Source organism: Cydia amplana, chromosome 1, assembly GCF_948474715.1.
Source record: "Cydia amplana chromosome 1, ilCydAmpl1.1, whole genome shotgun sequence".
In the NCBI taxonomy this organism is placed as follows: domain Eukaryota; kingdom Metazoa; phylum Arthropoda; class Insecta; order Lepidoptera; family Tortricidae; genus Cydia; species Cydia amplana.
This window is the reverse complement of record NC_086069.1, coordinates 16,909,668-16,928,879: the sequence shown is the minus strand read 5'-3', so window position 1 is coordinate 16,928,879 and position 19,212 is coordinate 16,909,668. Positions and strand designations below refer to the sequence as shown.

At 37.7% G+C, this 19,212-nt stretch overlaps 1 protein-coding gene across 2 annotated transcripts in view; it reads left to right on the top strand.

The window, feature by feature from the left end:
- LOC134649410 (uncharacterized) overlaps window positions 1-19,212 on the top strand; it is a 40,166-nt gene that overhangs the window by 5,694 nt on the left and 15,260 nt on the right. For both annotated transcript variants that reach the window (XM_063504167.1, XM_063504162.1), the window contains exons 3-4: window positions 14,026-14,104; window positions 15,479-15,678. In XM_063504167.1, the coding sequence (XP_063360237.1) occupies window positions 14,038-14,104; window positions 15,479-15,678 (267 nt within the window). In that variant the 5' untranslated portion in view covers window positions 14,026-14,037. The remainder of the gene's footprint in view (window positions 1-14,025; window positions 14,105-15,478; window positions 15,679-19,212) is intronic.

Here is a 19,212-nt window from a genome sequence, read left to right as displayed (position 1 = left end):
TGTAGGTACATTTTGAGTCTTTATTAGCTAAGTTACTGGGTCAATCTAAGGGAGATAAAATCTAAGAGCCTATTAAGTAAGGATGCTCACAACACTTAATTTAAAGATATTCGTCCATCCCTCTGTAGCTTAGCTCAGTTATTTTCAAATCAGAGTCAAGTTAAGAGACGACTTAAGACAGCGCTCTATGTTAAATGTATAACATATTTTATTTGAAAAAGCCACAAATCCTAACTCGTGTTCTTTTGTCATTGACATTCGCTGTAACAATAGAATGACCTGTGTAACATCATCAATAAGATGGTTAGACTCAACGAGCGGTCATCCTTGTATCATTGTGGTTGGTGTGAATTGAATAAAAGGCTAGCTTGAAACTCAAATGACGTAAGCGCCGGTTAAAGGAAAGGGTACCTTAAATGTAACTTGTGTGGGTTGATTACATATTGACCAAATTGTCTGTTGTCACATTTTGATGTGGAAGGCCAGGTGCAAGGACTGTTGTAAAGCTTGGACTTGATGTCGATTGTCACATCCAGTCCTAATGGAGCAATCATCCGATACTTTTCCTCAAAATGGGGGGTCCAAAAAGATGTTCAGGTAAATTATACGTATCCTATTGAAAGCGTTCTAAATAAGGGGTAGAACCTTGCATTAAATAAGGGTTGGCTGGTTTCTTTTTATATGATAATAATAACAAAATGCTCTTCTTAAGTTCAAGTTTCCTATTAAAAACATAAGTAAGTCTTTAGAAGAGATTTTTTTTATATCCGATTTTTTTTAAGTATTTGACAAAGACAAGGTCAGAAATATTAAATATATTAAAAAACGGGTCACTCACGTATTTTAAGTCGAAAAACGCTCGACATGTTTCACTTCGTACCGAGAAGTGTCATCAGGAGCTTGCGTTTACGGTGACGGACCGGCACAGACTGCGGGCCGCAGCTCTCCGCGCCCGATGACTCGGCGCAGGCGCCGGTGGCGGCAGGGGGGGCGAGAAACTACCCTCATTTATGGCATTATTGTCAAACGATGGGTTGCACACAACACTCACTACGTCACTCGCTAATGGATCGTCCACACTGTTCACCGACGTAGTACCCAAAACAGTTTTCCAGCTTGTAGGCACTGACCAACCACAATCACGGTTAAAATTCGGATGACGACTAATTTCGATAGCCTCCCGTACTTTTCGCTGAATCACAAACTTTTCTCTCGCCAGCACGGTTACCTTATCGAAACGTATATAGTGAGTCGAATCCGAATCCAATACGTGTTCCGTCACCGCAGAGCCCCGGCTATCCCTGTTCTTCATACTACGTATGTGCTCGGATAATCACGGCAGGCCCCTCTTAAACAACGGTTGCATAAAATACTATTATAGGTGTTTAATAAAGAAAGTTGAATCTTAAATAACTATTATTGATGTCAGCGGTAACTTTATATTCATACATAAACAGAACTACTTAAATTTTTACGATTATTATACATAAAGTTTTCGCTGCCATCAATAACAGTTATCAAATAATTATTTTCTACTCCAGCACTTAAATGTGTCAATTAAATGACTGACAGTGATATCTAAAGCAATGTCATTTGAATGCTTTGTCTATAGGCTCATAAGATGACTGCTAGCAGCCAATTACCCAACCGCAGAAAAACACTTGAGAGAAAAACTTCCTCCATAAACAGTGCATACTGTATTATAAATTTATAAATAACTTTCCCACTTCAAATATTTTTATGCTTTGGTGTCTCAACAGAGCTTACAATATATTTATTCTTAGTGCTTTTTGGGTTACTTAGACAAATAAAGACACGAATATTTTATTATAAAAAGTATTATTACGTGTATGTTTTTCTTATCATAAACTAGCAAATTACCAACAATACGTACCTAAATTAATAATCATACACCTTGCATGTACCCCATGTACTAGCGTTTTACCTTTAAAATTAATGAATAAACGTGTATTTATATAAACGTGTATTGATAGATTAACTGCGATCAGCTTTTAGACTTTAAATTTTACCATAAAGTAGGTAAAGTTTTTAACAAAGTCATCAAAATAACTCCAGGAAAGTTAAGTAACACCATTCCACGTTACTATTTGGCCGCTCAAGTTGCTCAACCGACCCGTTAAAAGTAAAAAACGAATCCGAAAATGAATGCCCCGCACAAAAGTGAATCCTCCTCAATTAACCGATCCAAAAACTTATTACAGTTGAGCTAGGTTAAACGTAATATATATCATTAAAAGTATATAATTTTAATCTGATTTATATATATGAAGTCCTAATTCCAACAGTTATGTTACGTACAAAAAAAAGACATAAACATACCTGCCTTTAACAATATTCACAAAGTCGCAAGCAAGGTCTGACTTGATTTACTTAGCTCTGATTTTGTTTAGTACTTGTGTCGTGTTTCGAAATTGTAGGTAGGTACAATGGATTCCTATATTTAGCAAGGAATATTCTTGAGTTCCTTAAACTTTAAATATATTGAAATAAAAAAAACCGGCCAAGTGCGAGTCGGACTTGCGCACGGAGGGTTCCGCACCATCAACAAAAAATAGAGCAAAACAAGCAAAAAAACGGTCACCCATCCAAGTACTGACCCCGCCCGACGTCGTTGCTTAACTTCGGTCAAAAATCACGTTTGTTGTATGGGAGCCCCACTTAAATCTTTATTTTATTCTGTTTTTAGTATTTGTTGTTATAGCGGCAACAGAATTACATCATCTGTGAAAATTTCAACTGTCTAGCTATCACGGTTCGTGAGATACAGCCTGGTGACAGACGGACGGACGGACGGACGGACGGACAGCGGAGTCTTAGTAATAGGGTCCCGTTTTTACCCTTTGGGTACGGAACCCTAAAAAGGTTTACCATTTATAATACGGTTCTCTATTTGTTGTTTATTGTCGTTAATAGTAGGTAGGGTATATGTATCACTCGAGTTTTCGGACGCACTCTATATTTGCATCATTTTGTACTGATGTGAAACAAGAGGATCTGAAATGTGTAATATTGATACCATCTGTATATATTATAGGTATCTATTTTATACATACTTCCTCAAATTGATACAGAACAAACTGACTTTGTTACAGTTACCGGAACCCGGTCTTCGAAACGGTTAAATGTAGGTACTTCATACCTGAAGTACCTACCTGTACCTTCATACCTGTCTGTCTTACATGGCCCCGTTTGTGATGGACATTACGGGGCAATATTGTTTACAGCCCACATAAAGGAATGTCTTTTTATCACAGCTCAGCTTAACTACATGAACATAATAGTAGAGCCGCGACACAAGAATATAAAAGCTTTGGCGTTTGCGATTTCTTGTTACTGTTACTATATACCCATGCCAATTATTGATACAGTAGGTAAATGACACGCAAACTAAAGAAATATTAAATTAAAATTAATCTTAAAACGGCCACTTTTTGTAAATTAAATTAAAAACACATTAAATTAAACTAACACGTAAATACGATGTACTTAGGTACTTTTAATAGTTGTCCTGACGTTTCGAATGTGACATCATTCTTGGCCGCAGGCGACTATCGTTTGTTTCAGAAAATCAATGAACTAAATACACATATTTAAAAGTAGGTATACATATTTTTAAATCAATTGAGAATTTATAAAGCACGACTCTTTATGTGGCTTCCTAAAATTCAAATATATTCTCAGTTTCGGGCACGAAACATTTCATTGCTCGTATGCTTTCATGCGAAATAGCATGACAATAAAACTCCGTACACATGTAATATAAAGTCCCGTAATTTGAGAGAAGTGTGTGTGTGAGAAGTCTGTTATTTGAAAATAAATATAGAAATATATGCTGAATTTTAATTGTATAAATAAACATTAAGCTTCAATAAACTTGGAAATATAGAGTACCGGCCAAAAATAAAATATGAAGTTGGTACATAAATACATACGAATTAGGTACTTATAGAGTAGCTGGCTCGGTCAATCAGTAGTAGGTATGTAAAATTTATTTCCTTTTTTCATTTCATTATGTTTATAAATTGATTAGCAGACAGTTTTGCTAAGTGTTAGAGTACAAAATTATAACAGTTCCAATGATATTTTGTTCACTACACTAACCTAACTTTTTTCTTAAAAAAACGTGATTTGCAACTGGATCGACTATCAATGCTGGTTTATATTATACTTACTTAATAAGAACTAATTTATTTCAGAAAAACAGTGTTCCGTTCCCTTATGTCGGGATCTGTAAAAATATAAAGAATATATTTATTCTTATATTTAATGATATAAACGGGTCTACCGCGATATGTTTCAGTTTTTTTTTCAGTTTCAGTTTCTTTTATTTTTTTTTAAATGTTATGATTTCATTATTTTCACTTTAAATCTAAAGTTCCGTACCTGAGAGGCATAACACTGTAAGTGCCATTTTAGTAATTTTACAGGAGAAGCGATTTTGTGTCAAAATTTGTGTTACAAGGATTTTCGAACAACATAAAATGACACACAAGAGGTTTATGTCACATTTTTTTAAATTAATCAACAGTAAATATATTTGACATTATTATGTGTTACTTTCGAGTTATCATTTTGTACTTATAAAATATATTTTTCAATAAAACTAAAAAAACTACCCCACATACAGTATTCTGCTTCTAAGCTTATTTCAAATTCGAGGAGTTACAGTAATATTAAAGATCCTTAACGTGATTGAAAATACTGTAATATCATTTTTATAACAATAACAAGTCCGTTTAAATGTAAATGACCATTGTAATCAACTTAAACTGATTATAATATGGAAATTTTAATTTTAGTCAGGACATACAGTTGTCGCGCACAGCGCGATTCGCCATATAAAAGTCGGTATGTATCAAAACTAGTAATGTCAGTCTATATTTTGATGTGTGGTAACACCACTTGTTCTGACTAACTTTTGCTTGATGGTACTGTGTATAAGATGGCGGGAAAGGAGTGCCGCGTACACGAGGTAATGAGCGGAGATCGTGGTAGTAAGATCAGTTAGGAGCCACGAGCTTCTAGGAGGCCCAATGCCCCATCAGAAACACATCAGGTGAGTGTTTGCTTTGCCATATTATTATGTCGACATAAACGTGCATCATAAGGTGGAAAGATGAGGAGACGGTTATAGCATATCGTTCTTTCCGTTAGTAGTAGTCCAATCTTGCAGTGCACTGCACACTTGGTAGTCAAGGAAATTGGACATGTATTTGAGGTGTGTCCGGGAACACACGGGCACGGTCGACTGAGTTGGAGCAACCGTGGCGAGACTATGGGGAAGGTGGAGGTCTCCGGGGGGGCATAGCCCCCCCGTCCGGCTAAGTGACAAATGTGCAAAGAGTCACCAGGGATATGGCCCTGTATAGACCGGAGCAAGTCGACCGATGCCCAACTGGAGGTGCATAGCCATTAAGTAGTATGTGGGTTAGCAACCACACAGAGCTTAAACGAGATGGAAGGGCACCAAGTAAAACTGAATCATTCATGTGAGTGATACAACCACATGAGAGAGGCAAGTCCTCATTTTATCTGTATACACATAATTAAGTAGAGTGGAATAACGTTGGTCGACTCATCTTTCCATTCTAATGATATAAATGTGTAATTTATATATATTCATGCCGTCCATATGTATATGTGAACCCAGCAATTAGTATTTCATACATATATTGTACAGGAGGGACGACATTTTGGTGGAGCGTGCTGGGATAACTATATAAATGAGCCGGATAAGCGAGGCTTATTTTTATCAAAATTATTTATTTTATCATGATTTGCTGTTGCAATCATGTTATATAGTGTTTAATAATAAAGAAATTAATCTGAGTACCATTTATTTTAGTAGTAAGGAAAATATGTATATTTGTATTTTGAAATTATACTAGTTCATAAGTCCTTTTATACTGAGTGATTGTCAGTCTCTAAAAGGGGAGAACTGAAAGGCACACAGTTCAAGAGTAAAAGGATAATTGCGTGGTTTGGAAGTGCGTAGAAAGTTTGAAAAAATTTCAACTGCAAATAAAAAAAAAAAAAAAAAAAAAAAATATATAGCACAAGTGTATGTAAAGCTTAAACTAGGATTAATTTTAGTAGAATATCGTGTAAAGTGCACTTAAATGAAATAATAACTTAAACCATTCATTCGTTTCATCCGATTGTCTATGGTGCTAGTGCGTCCCAAGTAATCGATTCTAACCGATTCGTTTGAAGTGAGCGATACTTGAAACTAATATAATGTTTTAGGTGATATTAATACAAAGGTAAATATTAAACAAGTTTTAATCTTGTTTTAGTTTGCATAAATATGTAAACGATAAATATTTGTTCTTGGTTTTACAAATTGAACGAATAGTCAAAATCGGTATTATGTAATCTCAGCGTGACAGCACTACTATGGAATTTTCTTCTCGGTTTGCCGCCTTTTCGTTTGTTGTCAAATGCCAAACTTGTCATGAAAATTTTGCTGTCTGGTGGTCGAGTATTTTTAAATGGAAAATAACTTTTAATTAGAATTATCCATTCTAATTGGATTAGTGTTTGCGAGTATATTTCGGTGTGACAGTGAATAGTTGTTGATAGGATACAACGTTTAATGGGAAATATATCACGGATCAAGTTCGTAGAGGATAAAACACGGAGTCAGGGGTTTCGTGTGAAGCATACGTAAGGGAAGGATAGTGATACATTGTACCTATTCACAATGGAAGATATCTTGGCTAACATGGTCCAAATGCGACAAAATAAATTGAAAACGTACATCGAAAACATTCAGTCTAACGACGCCGGTGATCTCATAATTGGAAGTGGGTCCGGTACGATAAGACAGTTACAGAATCTAATTAGCAAACTACAAAATGAAATACGGCACTATACGACTACCTCGTCGAACCCGGAAGCTACTGTAGTTAACCAGGCTATGGAGATTCAACTCCAGGCGGAGGATTTAATCGTGAATATAGAGACATCCATGGCAGTTGTGGCTGATCAGCATAATACAACAACGGAACGACAAATGAATATCAAACTTCCAAAACTGCAACTACCTAAGTTTGATGGTGATCAGCTACGGTGGTCAGAATTTTGGGATCGGTTTGTGTCCAATGTAGACAACCAGCCCATGGCCGAGGCTGATAAACTTAATTATTTGTTAAGTAGTCTGGAGGGCAAGGCAATGGAAGCTGTAGCGGGCATCAGTATAACAAATCACAATTATGCCATTGCCGTGGAGGCTCTCAAGTCGAGGTATGGGTCGAACGATGCTCTGATAGATGTCCACTACACTGCGCTTACCAACTTGGGTCGAGCAGAATATTCGGCTTCCAGTTGTAGGCATACTTTAGACCAGATTGAGCGGCATCTGCGGGTTCTGGAAAAGTTAGGTGAAGACACAGCAGGAAACCACCTACGGGCAAACATACTTGCCAAATTTCCAGAAGAAGTTTTACACCAATATCACCTTATGCCTCAACATTCAACGGATAATTCAACCTCGACAGTCAGACGGGTTTTACTGGACATTGTTATGGCTATGGAGAAAGCCCAGACCCAACCAATTCCAAAAGGACTGGACACGAAACAAGTCATCACTACTGAAGTTCTCCAAACTAGATCTGATCCAGTACAAAATGACTCAAAATACAGACCAAGAAGAAACTTAAAAAGGAAAGCAGAAAATCCCGTTAAAGATAACATTCCTCCAAAAAAGAAGACCCGGTTACCTTGCATTTTCTGCAAGCTCCAAAATCATAATAGTGTGGATTGCAGGAGGTACAGTGACAATGAATCTAGAAAAAAGCAACTGTCTGGTAGATGTCACAAGTGTCTGAAACGGAACCATAATACAGATCAATGCCATAGAAAAATAAAATGCTACCGATGTGGTGATGGACACCTCCAGCTTTTGTGTCCAAAGCCAAAAGGTAAGGAAGATTTGCCTGTCAGTTGGCAAACAATGGTAAAGTGCTATATAGCAAATATAAATAAATACAATTTTTTACAGACAGCAGTGGCACAAATCAGCAACCCCAACAACAACAAAACAAGCAAACATAAGTGCAGACTTGTATTGGACTGTGGCTCACAGAGGAGTTACATAACTGTACGGGCTGCTTCCAAACTACAGCTATTACCGGATAATGAAGACCGACTCTTAGTGTTCACGTTTGGAGAAACAATTCCAAAGGAAATGCCGAGCCCTTCAGTGGAAATTGTGTTAGAAACCAAGCGTGGCACCAAAAAACAAGTAAGAGTAAATATCGTTCCACATATTACTGAGAAGTTACCGATAGCTAAATTTGATCACTCAAGGGTTGATCTAGCGGCCGATGACGATTCTATTGGTGAAAATGTGAACCTCTTAATAGGGAACGATTATTATGAAGGTTTCAGACGTCAAGAGAAGATACAACTTAAGGATAACCTGTATTTGATCGATACTGACTTTGGTTGGCTGTATTCTGGAGATGAAAACCGTAAACGCCATACCCCAGAAAATATTCTAACTGTGACTACTTACTGCCACTGTCATAGTTCAAGCTGCCCTTATTTTACCGAACCGGACTTACCGCTCAGGAACATTGATATTAAATTTCTATGGTCTCTTGAGTGTATTGGCATAAATGACTCTCCAAAAGCCACTAGACAAGAGGAAGCTGTAAAACATTTCAATGACACCATACAATACAACAATGGACGTTATGAAGTAACGTGGCCATGGATTGAATATCCACCTCAGCTTCCTGTAAATTTCGGCATGGCGTTAGGAAGACTAAAGAGCTTGGTCAGTAGATTGGATTCAGCAACGCTGCAAGAATATGATGATATTCTGAAGGAGCAACTAAACGGAAATGTCATTGAAATAGTTGAACCACATAGGAATGACACCGAACACCCTGTGCACTACCTTGCTCATCACATTGTAAAAAATGAAGGAAAACGCGGGAGGATTGTGTACGATGCTTCAATGAGAAGCATGGACAAGAAAAGCCTGAACGAATGTCTGTATAGTGGGCCCTCCATGCTTGAGGATCTCACAGCCCTTCTTCTGAAGTTTAGGACAAAGAAAATAGCAATCGTCGCCGATGTAGAAAAGGCATTCTTGCAGGTAGGACTTCAAGAGAAGGACCGTGATGTGACAAGATTTCTGTGGGCTAAAGACATCACAAAGGACCTAACGGGAGACAATCTGTTATATCTTCGATTTTGCCGAGTCCCGTTTGGCATAATTTCAAGTCCGTTTCTCCTGACAGCGACTATTAGATATCACATGTCACAGACAGATGGAAACTTACTGAAGGATATAGCTAACAATTGTTATGTAGACAATCTAGTAACTGGAGCGAACTCTGTGAAAGAAGCGCAAGAAATTTATGAAAAGACGAGAGAAACCTTTGGGCAAATATCTATGAATATAAGAGATTGGTTATCAAATAATAAGGAATTTCTTGATCTTGTGCCTTCAGAGCAGCAAGCAAAACATGAAAATACAGTAAAAATTCTTGGATTGTCGTGGAACGTGAAAAGGGACACCGTGAAATTAAGAATTACTGATCAACACTTTGACAAAGATGCACCAGTCAACACTAAGAGGAAGGTACTTCGTACTTTAGCCCGGATCTACGATCCATGTGGTTTCATTTGCCCATTAACCTTACCATTGAAGGTGTTGTTTCGGAGCACCTGTGATCAAAAACATAAATGGGACACCAACCTACCGGATGACTTGGTGCAGTCCATGCAGGAAATATTGAACGTAATAAAAACAGCAGTAAATCTGGAATTGCCGAGATGTGTAACAAATGTCAATCCAGAGCTAGAGACAACATACCAGTTACATGGGTTTTCTGATGCCTCAAAGGCTGGATATGCTGCTGTTATTTATCTAACAACAAGAAGCAACCAAGGCACATCAATCTCATTCTTAATGGGAAAGTCTAGGATAGCCAAAGGTGAAGACACAAGTGAACTTCATATCCCGAAATTAGAGCTACTGGGTTTGCTCATAGCAAGTAGACTCTTGAAATATGTGAGAGAGAACCTATCTCTTCCAATAAGCAAGGAAATGTTGTGGACCGATAGTTTGGTCGTACATGGATGGATGCGGTCAGATAAATTGTTACCGCCCTTTGTATCAAACAGAGTAGAAGAGATCAGAAAAAACCAAATGGGAGCAGAGTTGTACTATATCAACACTAAAATGAACCCAGCTGATGTTGCCACAAGGCCTGACAGATGGAGTCAATCCAAGGAACTTTGGTTTAATGGTCCCACATTCTTAAAAGAGGATGAGACAATGTGGCCTACAGATAGATACTATATGAACCATATGACAGTCCTTTCTGTTGCGGAGGGCCTGGACCAGAGTGGACACAGTAGCATACCGGAAACTGATGATGGTCCAGGAAATGAGCCAAGAACTGTTGAAGCAAATGATAACCAACAGATGGAAATTGAAGACCAAATCGACCAGTTGACAAACAATAATTTAAGTGACGACATTCCAGAGATTTACTCAGTACAGGACACACCACCTTCACTGAACTCGGCAGCTAGTACTATAGCAGAAATAAAGAAACTGCAAAAACTTCATTTCGCCAACGAGATTGCAGGAAAGGTAACACATCTGACTAGAAATCTTGGACTGTTTCTAGATGTGGATGGTGTACTGAGATGTCAAGGACGAATGGTCAACACCACATGGAATTATGATATGAAACATCCTATATTGCTTCCCAGAGACTGTGAATTCACAAAAAGGATAATCAAGGAAACTCATGAAAGCAATTATCATGTTGGCACTACACATACTCTTAGTCTCATTAGAGAGAAGTACTGGATTCCACAAGGTAAACGTCAGGTGGAACGAGTGATCTCGAGATGTCAGCGGTGTGTCAAACACGGCGGTGGCCCTTATCGTCTGCCAACTGCGCCTGATCTACCTACTGAAAGAGTGAACTATAGCACACCATTCACGTACTGTGGAGTAGATTATTTTGGACCTCTTTATGTGAACACCCCAACTGGCAAACAGAAAAGGTGGGTTGCCCTATTCACTTGTTTAGCTGTTCGAGCCATTCATCTTGAGATTGTTAACAACTTGACTGCAGAAGAATGTCTCCTGGCACTCAGAAGATTTGCTGCTACTAGAAACACACCACAAAGACTGTATTCAGACAATGCCACATGTTTCAAACTAACATCTGAAGTTGTTAGTAAGCCATATTGCATTGAAAAGGGAATTGAATGGAGGTTTATACCTCAGCTGGCTCCGTGGCATGGTGGATTCTATGAACGACTGATAGGTGTAGTGAAGCATTCTCTAAAGCGCACTCTCGAAAAGCACCTTCTCGGAGACAGCAAGCTGTTAACTGTGTTAAAAGAAGTAGAAGCTGTAGTCAACTCAAGACCACTTACTAAAATTGGAACCGAAGTGATCCACATATTAAGACCAGCCGATTTCCTAAGCCTGGGGAAATGCTTAACTTTGACTCCAGCAATGAACAGTGTTTGTACGGTAGACAGTTCCAAACTTCAAGTTAATCTAATAGAAAGCTGGAAGAAGGGTCTGATAATCCTAGAGGAATTTAAGAAAATATTCATGGCACAGTACCTGACGAGTCTGAGGGAGAGATACCAAAACTCTCCTAAACAACCAAGAACTGTCTCTGATTGCGAACCTAAACTAGGGGACATCGTTCAAATAAAATCAGATCTAAAAAAACCGCGAGTTATGGAAAGTCGGGAAGATAGCAGAGCTCATAAGGAGTGCAGATGGTAAACATAGGGTCGCTAAAGTTAAAGTTGGAGACTCCATAATGACTCGGTCTGTAGGTCATCTCTACCCGCTAGAGACTGAAACAGATGACTCTCCACAAACTGGAGCGACTGAGGAGGAACAAACTGCACCACCTCTAGACACGCCAATTGAGTATTTGGATCTGGATGCTGCCCCGAGCGCAAGCGATAGCATACAGCCACCACAAACCAATCCAGTACCTGAGAATCATGACGAGGTAGTCGCTGCTGAGGAAGTAATGAATGTGCAAGAATCTATGATGGATACTGAGACATCAAGATCTGAGGAAGTTACTTCCAACCCTGACAGTATCCTGCCGGGAACTAGAACTAAGAGGGACGCTGCTATACGAGCCAGAGAGAAAATCCTGGAGTGGACGCGTCACCTGCTCACACTACTGCAATAAGACTCCTTTTTGCCTGTGGAGTGTCGCGCACAGCGCGATTCGCCATATAAAAGTCGGTATGTATCAAAACTAGTAATGTCAGTCTATATTTTGATGTGTGGTAACACCACTTGTTCTGACTAACTTTTGCTTGATGGTACTGTGTATAAGATGGCGGGAAAGGAGTGCCGCGTACACGAGGTAATGAGCGGAGATCGTGGTAGTAAGATCAGTTAGGAGCCACGAGCTTCTAGGAGGCCCAATGCCCCATCAGAAACACATCAGGTGAGTGTTTGCTTTGCCATATTATTATGTCGACATAAACGTGCATCATAAGGTGGAAAGATGAGGAGACGGTTATAGCATATCGTTCTTTCCGTTAGTAGTAGTCCAATCTTGCAGTGCACTGCACACTTGGTAGTCAAGGAAATTGGACATGTATTTGAGGTGTGTCCGGGAACACACGGGCACGGTCGACTGAGTTGGAGCAACCGTGGCGAGACTATGGGGAAGGTGGAGGTCTCCGGGGGGGCATAGCCCCCCCGTCCGGCTAAGTGACAAATGTGCAAAGAGTCACCAGGGATATGGCCCTGTATAGACCGGAGCAAGTCGACCGATGCCCAACTGGAGGTGCATAGCCATTAAGTAGTATGTGGGTTAGCAACCACACAGAGCTTAAACGAGATGGAAGGGCACCAAGTAAAACTGAATCATTCATGTGAGTGATACAACCACATGAGAGAGGCAAGTCCTCATTTTATCTGTATACACATAATTAAGTAGAGTGGAATAACGTTGGTCGACTCATCTTTCCATTCTAATGATATAAATGTGTAATTTATATATATTCATGCCGTCCATATGTATATGTGAACCCAGCAATTAGTATTTCATACATATATTGTACAGGAGGGACGACAACAGTAAAATGCCTTACAATATGCCTAGCATTATAGTGTATGTGCACTCAGAACCGTAAACTCTCTGGACATACCTTAAAATGAACCTAGTAGCATTTTACTGTATTTCACTTGCATCAAAGTGTTTCCCAGAGGGTTATACACTTACAGTAAAATGCATTTGGAAAACTTCGAATTGGTAGTATTATCGATAAATATAGTTTTATGGATCGATGGAGCATCAGAAATTATGTACGATACTGTAAAAAACCGAAAATCACAAAAAATGGACTTACAGTGTTATGCCTCTCAGGTACGGAGTTTCTGGTGGAACACCAACTTTACTGTTGTTACGAAAGATTGACGTCTCAGTAAAATGACAAATGAGATATTGGTAAACAACACTAAACTACCCGAAATTAGTTTATATTAATATTCGAGGTAGAAAAATAAATTGAAACTACCCGTTTATGTTTTATGGTTTATTGTCTACACAGACAATATCCACGCACTGGTCCGAAGATCCTCTGGTTTCAACATTTCCCCGAGTTGACGATAATATTGGATTTAAGGTTAAAATAATGAATTAATATCACCGTATAGGTACCCCTTAACATCATGCAATATGTGTACAAAACCCGAAAGTTTGAAGTATGTATAGTTCTTTGATAGATGGAATATATTTGTTTCGCATTGAAAATAAAATAACAATTTAACGTAAAAAAATAAATCATAAAAGGCAAAATACGAGTAAAATAACTCGTATTTTGCAAGAACAGTGAAAACAATAAAATTATTCAGAATGTTTTGGAGTGAGCAAATGCATCTTATAATACTAAAAGTACCTAAAAGTAATGCTGTATTCAAATTTAAAACCATTTACCGTAAGCAAATTCCCATATTAAAGCTGTACCATTTTTCAGCACGCCACCGGAATGGGCCAGACTGGGACGAAATCCGCTTTATTGCTATCTCTTCTACATGGCTTCCTCTTCCTCATTGGTACGTATGTGTGACACTGGCATTACCCTGAATAATCATGAATTATGAGTGTTATCGGTATGTGAGTAACCATTGCTACGAAACGGGTGTAGATAGAGGCTAGGGGGAGAGGAGATATCTGTTTGGTCTTTTGTCTTTAGATGGTATACGGGTAATACTGAGAATTCATCATTGAATGAATAATTACTACGTCCTCAGTTAAATTACTTTGTCTTTAATTATGTTAAGACTTTATTTGAAAAAAAAAGGTGTTTCAAATCGGAGTTTGCAGACAGCACATCTGTATTGGTTTTTCTCCATACATTGACAGATTTTTTCGACAGGCACATACAGATCTGATAGACACATCTCTACGTACCTATATCCCTAATAAATGTAATGAGTGTTACAATTGTCGGTATAGGATACAATTTATTTATTGCAGAATGTCTATTCATTAAATATCTTGTATCCGATCTTGTTCCCAACAATATATTAAGCTTTAGTCGAAAGATCACCTAGTACACTCAATCGACCGTTCGAGCCTCACGAACATCAAAAGGCTAAATATTTGTAACATGAAACGAAAGAAAATCCTAAACGTAAAAGCACATTATTAACTGTTAACCGAGGCAATAAAGGCGTTCTTTCTTGCTCCGTTGCCAAATAAATGTACGCTAACAGTTCGCCTCAACGAAATGACGTTCGTTCTCGTAAATCATAAATACGAGATTCTTTGTATACATCTTGTTATGTATATATATATATTCATATTTGGTCCGCTGCTTTTGAATGACTGGGGTGAAGCAGGCTGTACCATAAGATGGGATGTAGTAGCTGGCCTTTGTATCTTGAAAGACCCCCTTCAAAGTGAGCCATTAATTTTTAAAAGAGGCGGTTTTAGTTCAGTCATTACGAGCTTTACGACTTTAAACCTTAATGTTATGTGAGGCTTAAAATTGTTTTAAGTTCGTTGTTAATTTACTGTGACGATAAAATGTTAGGTGTTAGGCTTAACAATGGCTTAGAATTCATTTTATAGAGATTAAGCTAAGTATTTGTATTAAATTCGATGTTATAAAACATATCTCTTTAGAAAAAATTACTACGTAACTTATAATACAATACATTAAAGCTCTTAAATTAAATAATTCAGTTGACGCCTAACAATATCATGTTTTCATTTGTCTCATTAAATATCTTGATTTTTCTAAACATTCTAATAAAGCATGTTAATGCAATATGCGTGAAAACATGTTTATAAGATTATTATAAATCTGTTATATTTTAATAAGTACCAAAACGTGTATTCAGAGAAGTAAAAGGATGTAAAACTGTAAATCGTATTAATTACCATTAATGTATGTATTAATAACATAATATTATATCCTACAGCTGGCTCCGGAACAGATGCCCCGACAGAGAACACAACCGTGGACATATCTTCTCAACGCTTTCGGGCAGAGTTTTTGCAAGAATGGCAAGGATCTGCTGATGCTCCTTACTTCGATCCTAGCACCCCAAGAAACATAACTGGACTAGTTGGACATCCCGTCAGATTATTGTGCCGAGTCAAGAATTTGCAGAACAGGACAGTGAGTAAATATTTGGTAAAATAATGAGTCGTGCGTACTTAGGGCCTAATAATACATATTTATAACTATTACTTTAAGCACGTCGACTCTTCGGTTTAAAGAACTTTATTATCTAAGAAATTACAGAAATTTCACTTATAAGACAACTTATAAATAGATAACTTACAGTACTTAATTACAAGTTACGCAATAAGCAAGCACTTATGACAGTGTTTATATATATAATTATATATATATTTAAAAAAGAGACTTGTAGAGTCGAACCAAGCTATCAAAAAACGATTGACGACCAGTCTGGCCTATGGGTAGTGACCCTATGAAGCACGTGGTCCCGGGTTCGAATCCCGGTAAGGGCATTTGTATAATGAACACAGATATTTTATCCCTGATGCATGGGTGTGTTCTATGTACTTATTAGTGTCCGACCGAAACATGTTTTTTTGCCGAAACCGAAACCGAAACCGAATGTTCGGCTCTGGCTCTAGTTTCGGCCGAAACCGAAACCGAAACCGAAACTTTTAAAGACTTGTTAAAATCGTTGAAAAAATGTCATAAAACCGCTTTTAAACTCATATTAAGGGGCTGTTAACACCCAATGTCCTTGAAATCCATATTTACTTCAAAGTTCATTGTCATCGAGATATTTGGCATCAAAGAGTATCAATTTCTTTCAAAATCCGGAGACAATAATGGAGATAAAAATTGAAGAACCGATAGCCTTTTGTCTTATAAAAATCTATCTGTAGTGCAAAAGTAGGAGAAACGATTCAAAACTTGTCAAAAATCGATGAAAACCGCAGGTAGCCCCTTTTAAGAAAAACTATTTGATTTAGTAAAACAAAAAATATATTAATACCTATGTTAATATTTATTATATTTTAAGACCGTGGCCGCACTCGATACATGATTGAACGACATCGGCTCAATAGAAAATAATTGCAATGATTGGTCTTAAAATCACCATTTAAACGGTTCTAATGTCTTTATTTTTTGACTTATGTGTCTGAAATTAAAATCAATTTGTCAAAACATTTACTTATACCTAAACCGCTAATGAGTAATATTACTTACATAAATAATCCACTTTTATTTTTATTTCAATAGTTTTCTTATTATTCCCTTGAGCGCTGGTGGCCTAGCAGTGAGTAAGAGCGTGCGACTTTCAATCCAAAGGTCGCAGGTACAAACACTACAAACCCCGGCTCGTACCAATGAGTTTTTTGGAACTTATGTACGAAATATCATTTTATATTTATCATTGAGGAAGCCGGACTAGCCCGATAAAGCCTAGTTTACCCTCTGGATTGGAAGGTCAGTCTGATGGCAGTCGCTTTCGTAAAAACTAGTGCCGACGCCAATTCTTGGGATTAGTTGTCAAGTGGACCCCATGCTCCCATGAGCCGTGGCCAAAATGCTGGGAACACGCGAGGAAGATGATGAGTTTTCTTATTATTCCCTTGCCCAGGCCCAGTAACATGCGACAGTGCTATCTCATTTACTACGATACAATTAGACAGTGTGCGCTTTTTAGGTATTGACAGCCTCTTAAGACTGCGTCGACCGTTCAGTGGCCCCACATTAGTTGAATTGTGTTTAATAATAAACCAATTAATTTCGGTATACATAAATCAGTATATGTATTAAGCCGTCGCCGGAGTGGTCGCCAACTTTTGGTCTTTGTCATATAGTTTAGTTTCATAGAACGAAGTACCATTGCGTATGTTTCGGCCCGGCCGAAAGGTTCGGCCGGTTTTTGGCCGAAACCGAAACTACGGCCGAAACATGATTTTTTGGCCGAAACTGGCCGAAACCGAAACCGAAACCGAACCTTCGGTCGGACACTAGTACTTATATAGAATCTATGCGGAAAGACAATAGTCGTGGAATGTATGGGACCCAATACATTTCACGACTCTTCTCTTTCCGAACAGACTACGTATGAATTTATCTATATACGTATGTATATCGTCGCCTAGTACCTATACTTAGTACAAACTTTGATTAGTTTGGGGCTACGTCAATCTGTGTAAGACTGTCCCCAAAATTTAATATTTATTTAATTGGCTTCAAAATCTTCATCCTGTTCTCCAGCATAATCTTCATTTCATTCATTTATTTATTTGCCATAAAATTGTATGTTTACATAAGATGGTACCATTTTACATGTCGTATTGTCTCAATACAATTTTACCAGATCGGTGTAGCATAAATTAAAATACAATATTTACAATATTAGCTAGCATGCAATTCATTCTATCATACATTAAGTTTTATAAAGTACTCATTAAGACTATACGGACACAGGTCAATAAGATATTTCTTTAGACTAGGAAAGAATTTAGTAGGCGAAAGAGACTTAATTTCGGTCGGTAAGGCGTTGTAACTAATAAATCTCCGTAGACTAAGACTATAAAAAGTACTTCCATACTTCCATCTTCGGTATTAAATGATCTAATCTTTTTGTACTTGACTCTGCACCCCTTTTAAGCCAATGTGTCTCTGAGCATCGTTAATACAAAACATTTCTATCCACCATTTTACCATATTTATAAGCCCGTCTAGTTGCTGCAAAATATTATCCTTCAAATTTACTGAAACATGGCTATGATTTTGTCGCGTATATTATTATAGTTTCGTACATAAATTATTTCAATAATTTAAATTAAAAATTTACATATTTTTAAGTACCTGAGATAGATGCAAAGTTAATACAATGTCGTTAACTATCTCCAAATAAATAAATATTTTGTATCTAATTTAATAACTCTCATTCTGTGATAATTAAGGTCATTTTAACTGCACCAATTTTCAGGAAAAAAATACAGGAAAATAACTCGTGATGGTATAATATTGTAACATTTCTTCTTCCGTTCCAAAGATTTACAGTTTCAAATACCACTCATAACCCGTACCATGAGTCACTGACAGTGTCATACTGACATTTATGCTATCGAGAACGTAATTTACTTTCTATACATCTCGTTCGCACTAATATGCGAGTACGAGCGAGATGTATAAAAAGTAAATTACGTTCTCGACGGCGTTTATGTCAGTGCCAAACTGATGGTAGCCGTACAGGATGTCAGTCAGGCGTTGGAGAGGAACCGGTAATCTAATTTGTGGATTTCGATCAAGTCGGTTGACCCTCCTTCACGGTTGCATTGATCTTTTTATTTGTTTCACGATAAAGGTGACAGTCCATTTCCAACCGCAGCTGCACTACTGTTCATTTTACTATGGAAATTGAGAGTAACAGCGACGCGTTCAGTACCAGTAGTGCAGCTGCGGTTGGAAATGGAATGTTATCCTAAACCACATTATCCATCGCTATAAAAAGTAACTTTGATATGTACAAGCAATTACAAACTTAATAAAAGAGAGAATTGGGATATTTTTTGTAGATATATAGGTACAATATTGATAATTGGTCCTATTCTTAGAATCTCGTGATGAAAACGCTTTATGGAGTTATTAATAATATCTGGGAGACCGAGCAAAGCTCGAGAAACATAAAAACTCGAAAATGTGCGTTTT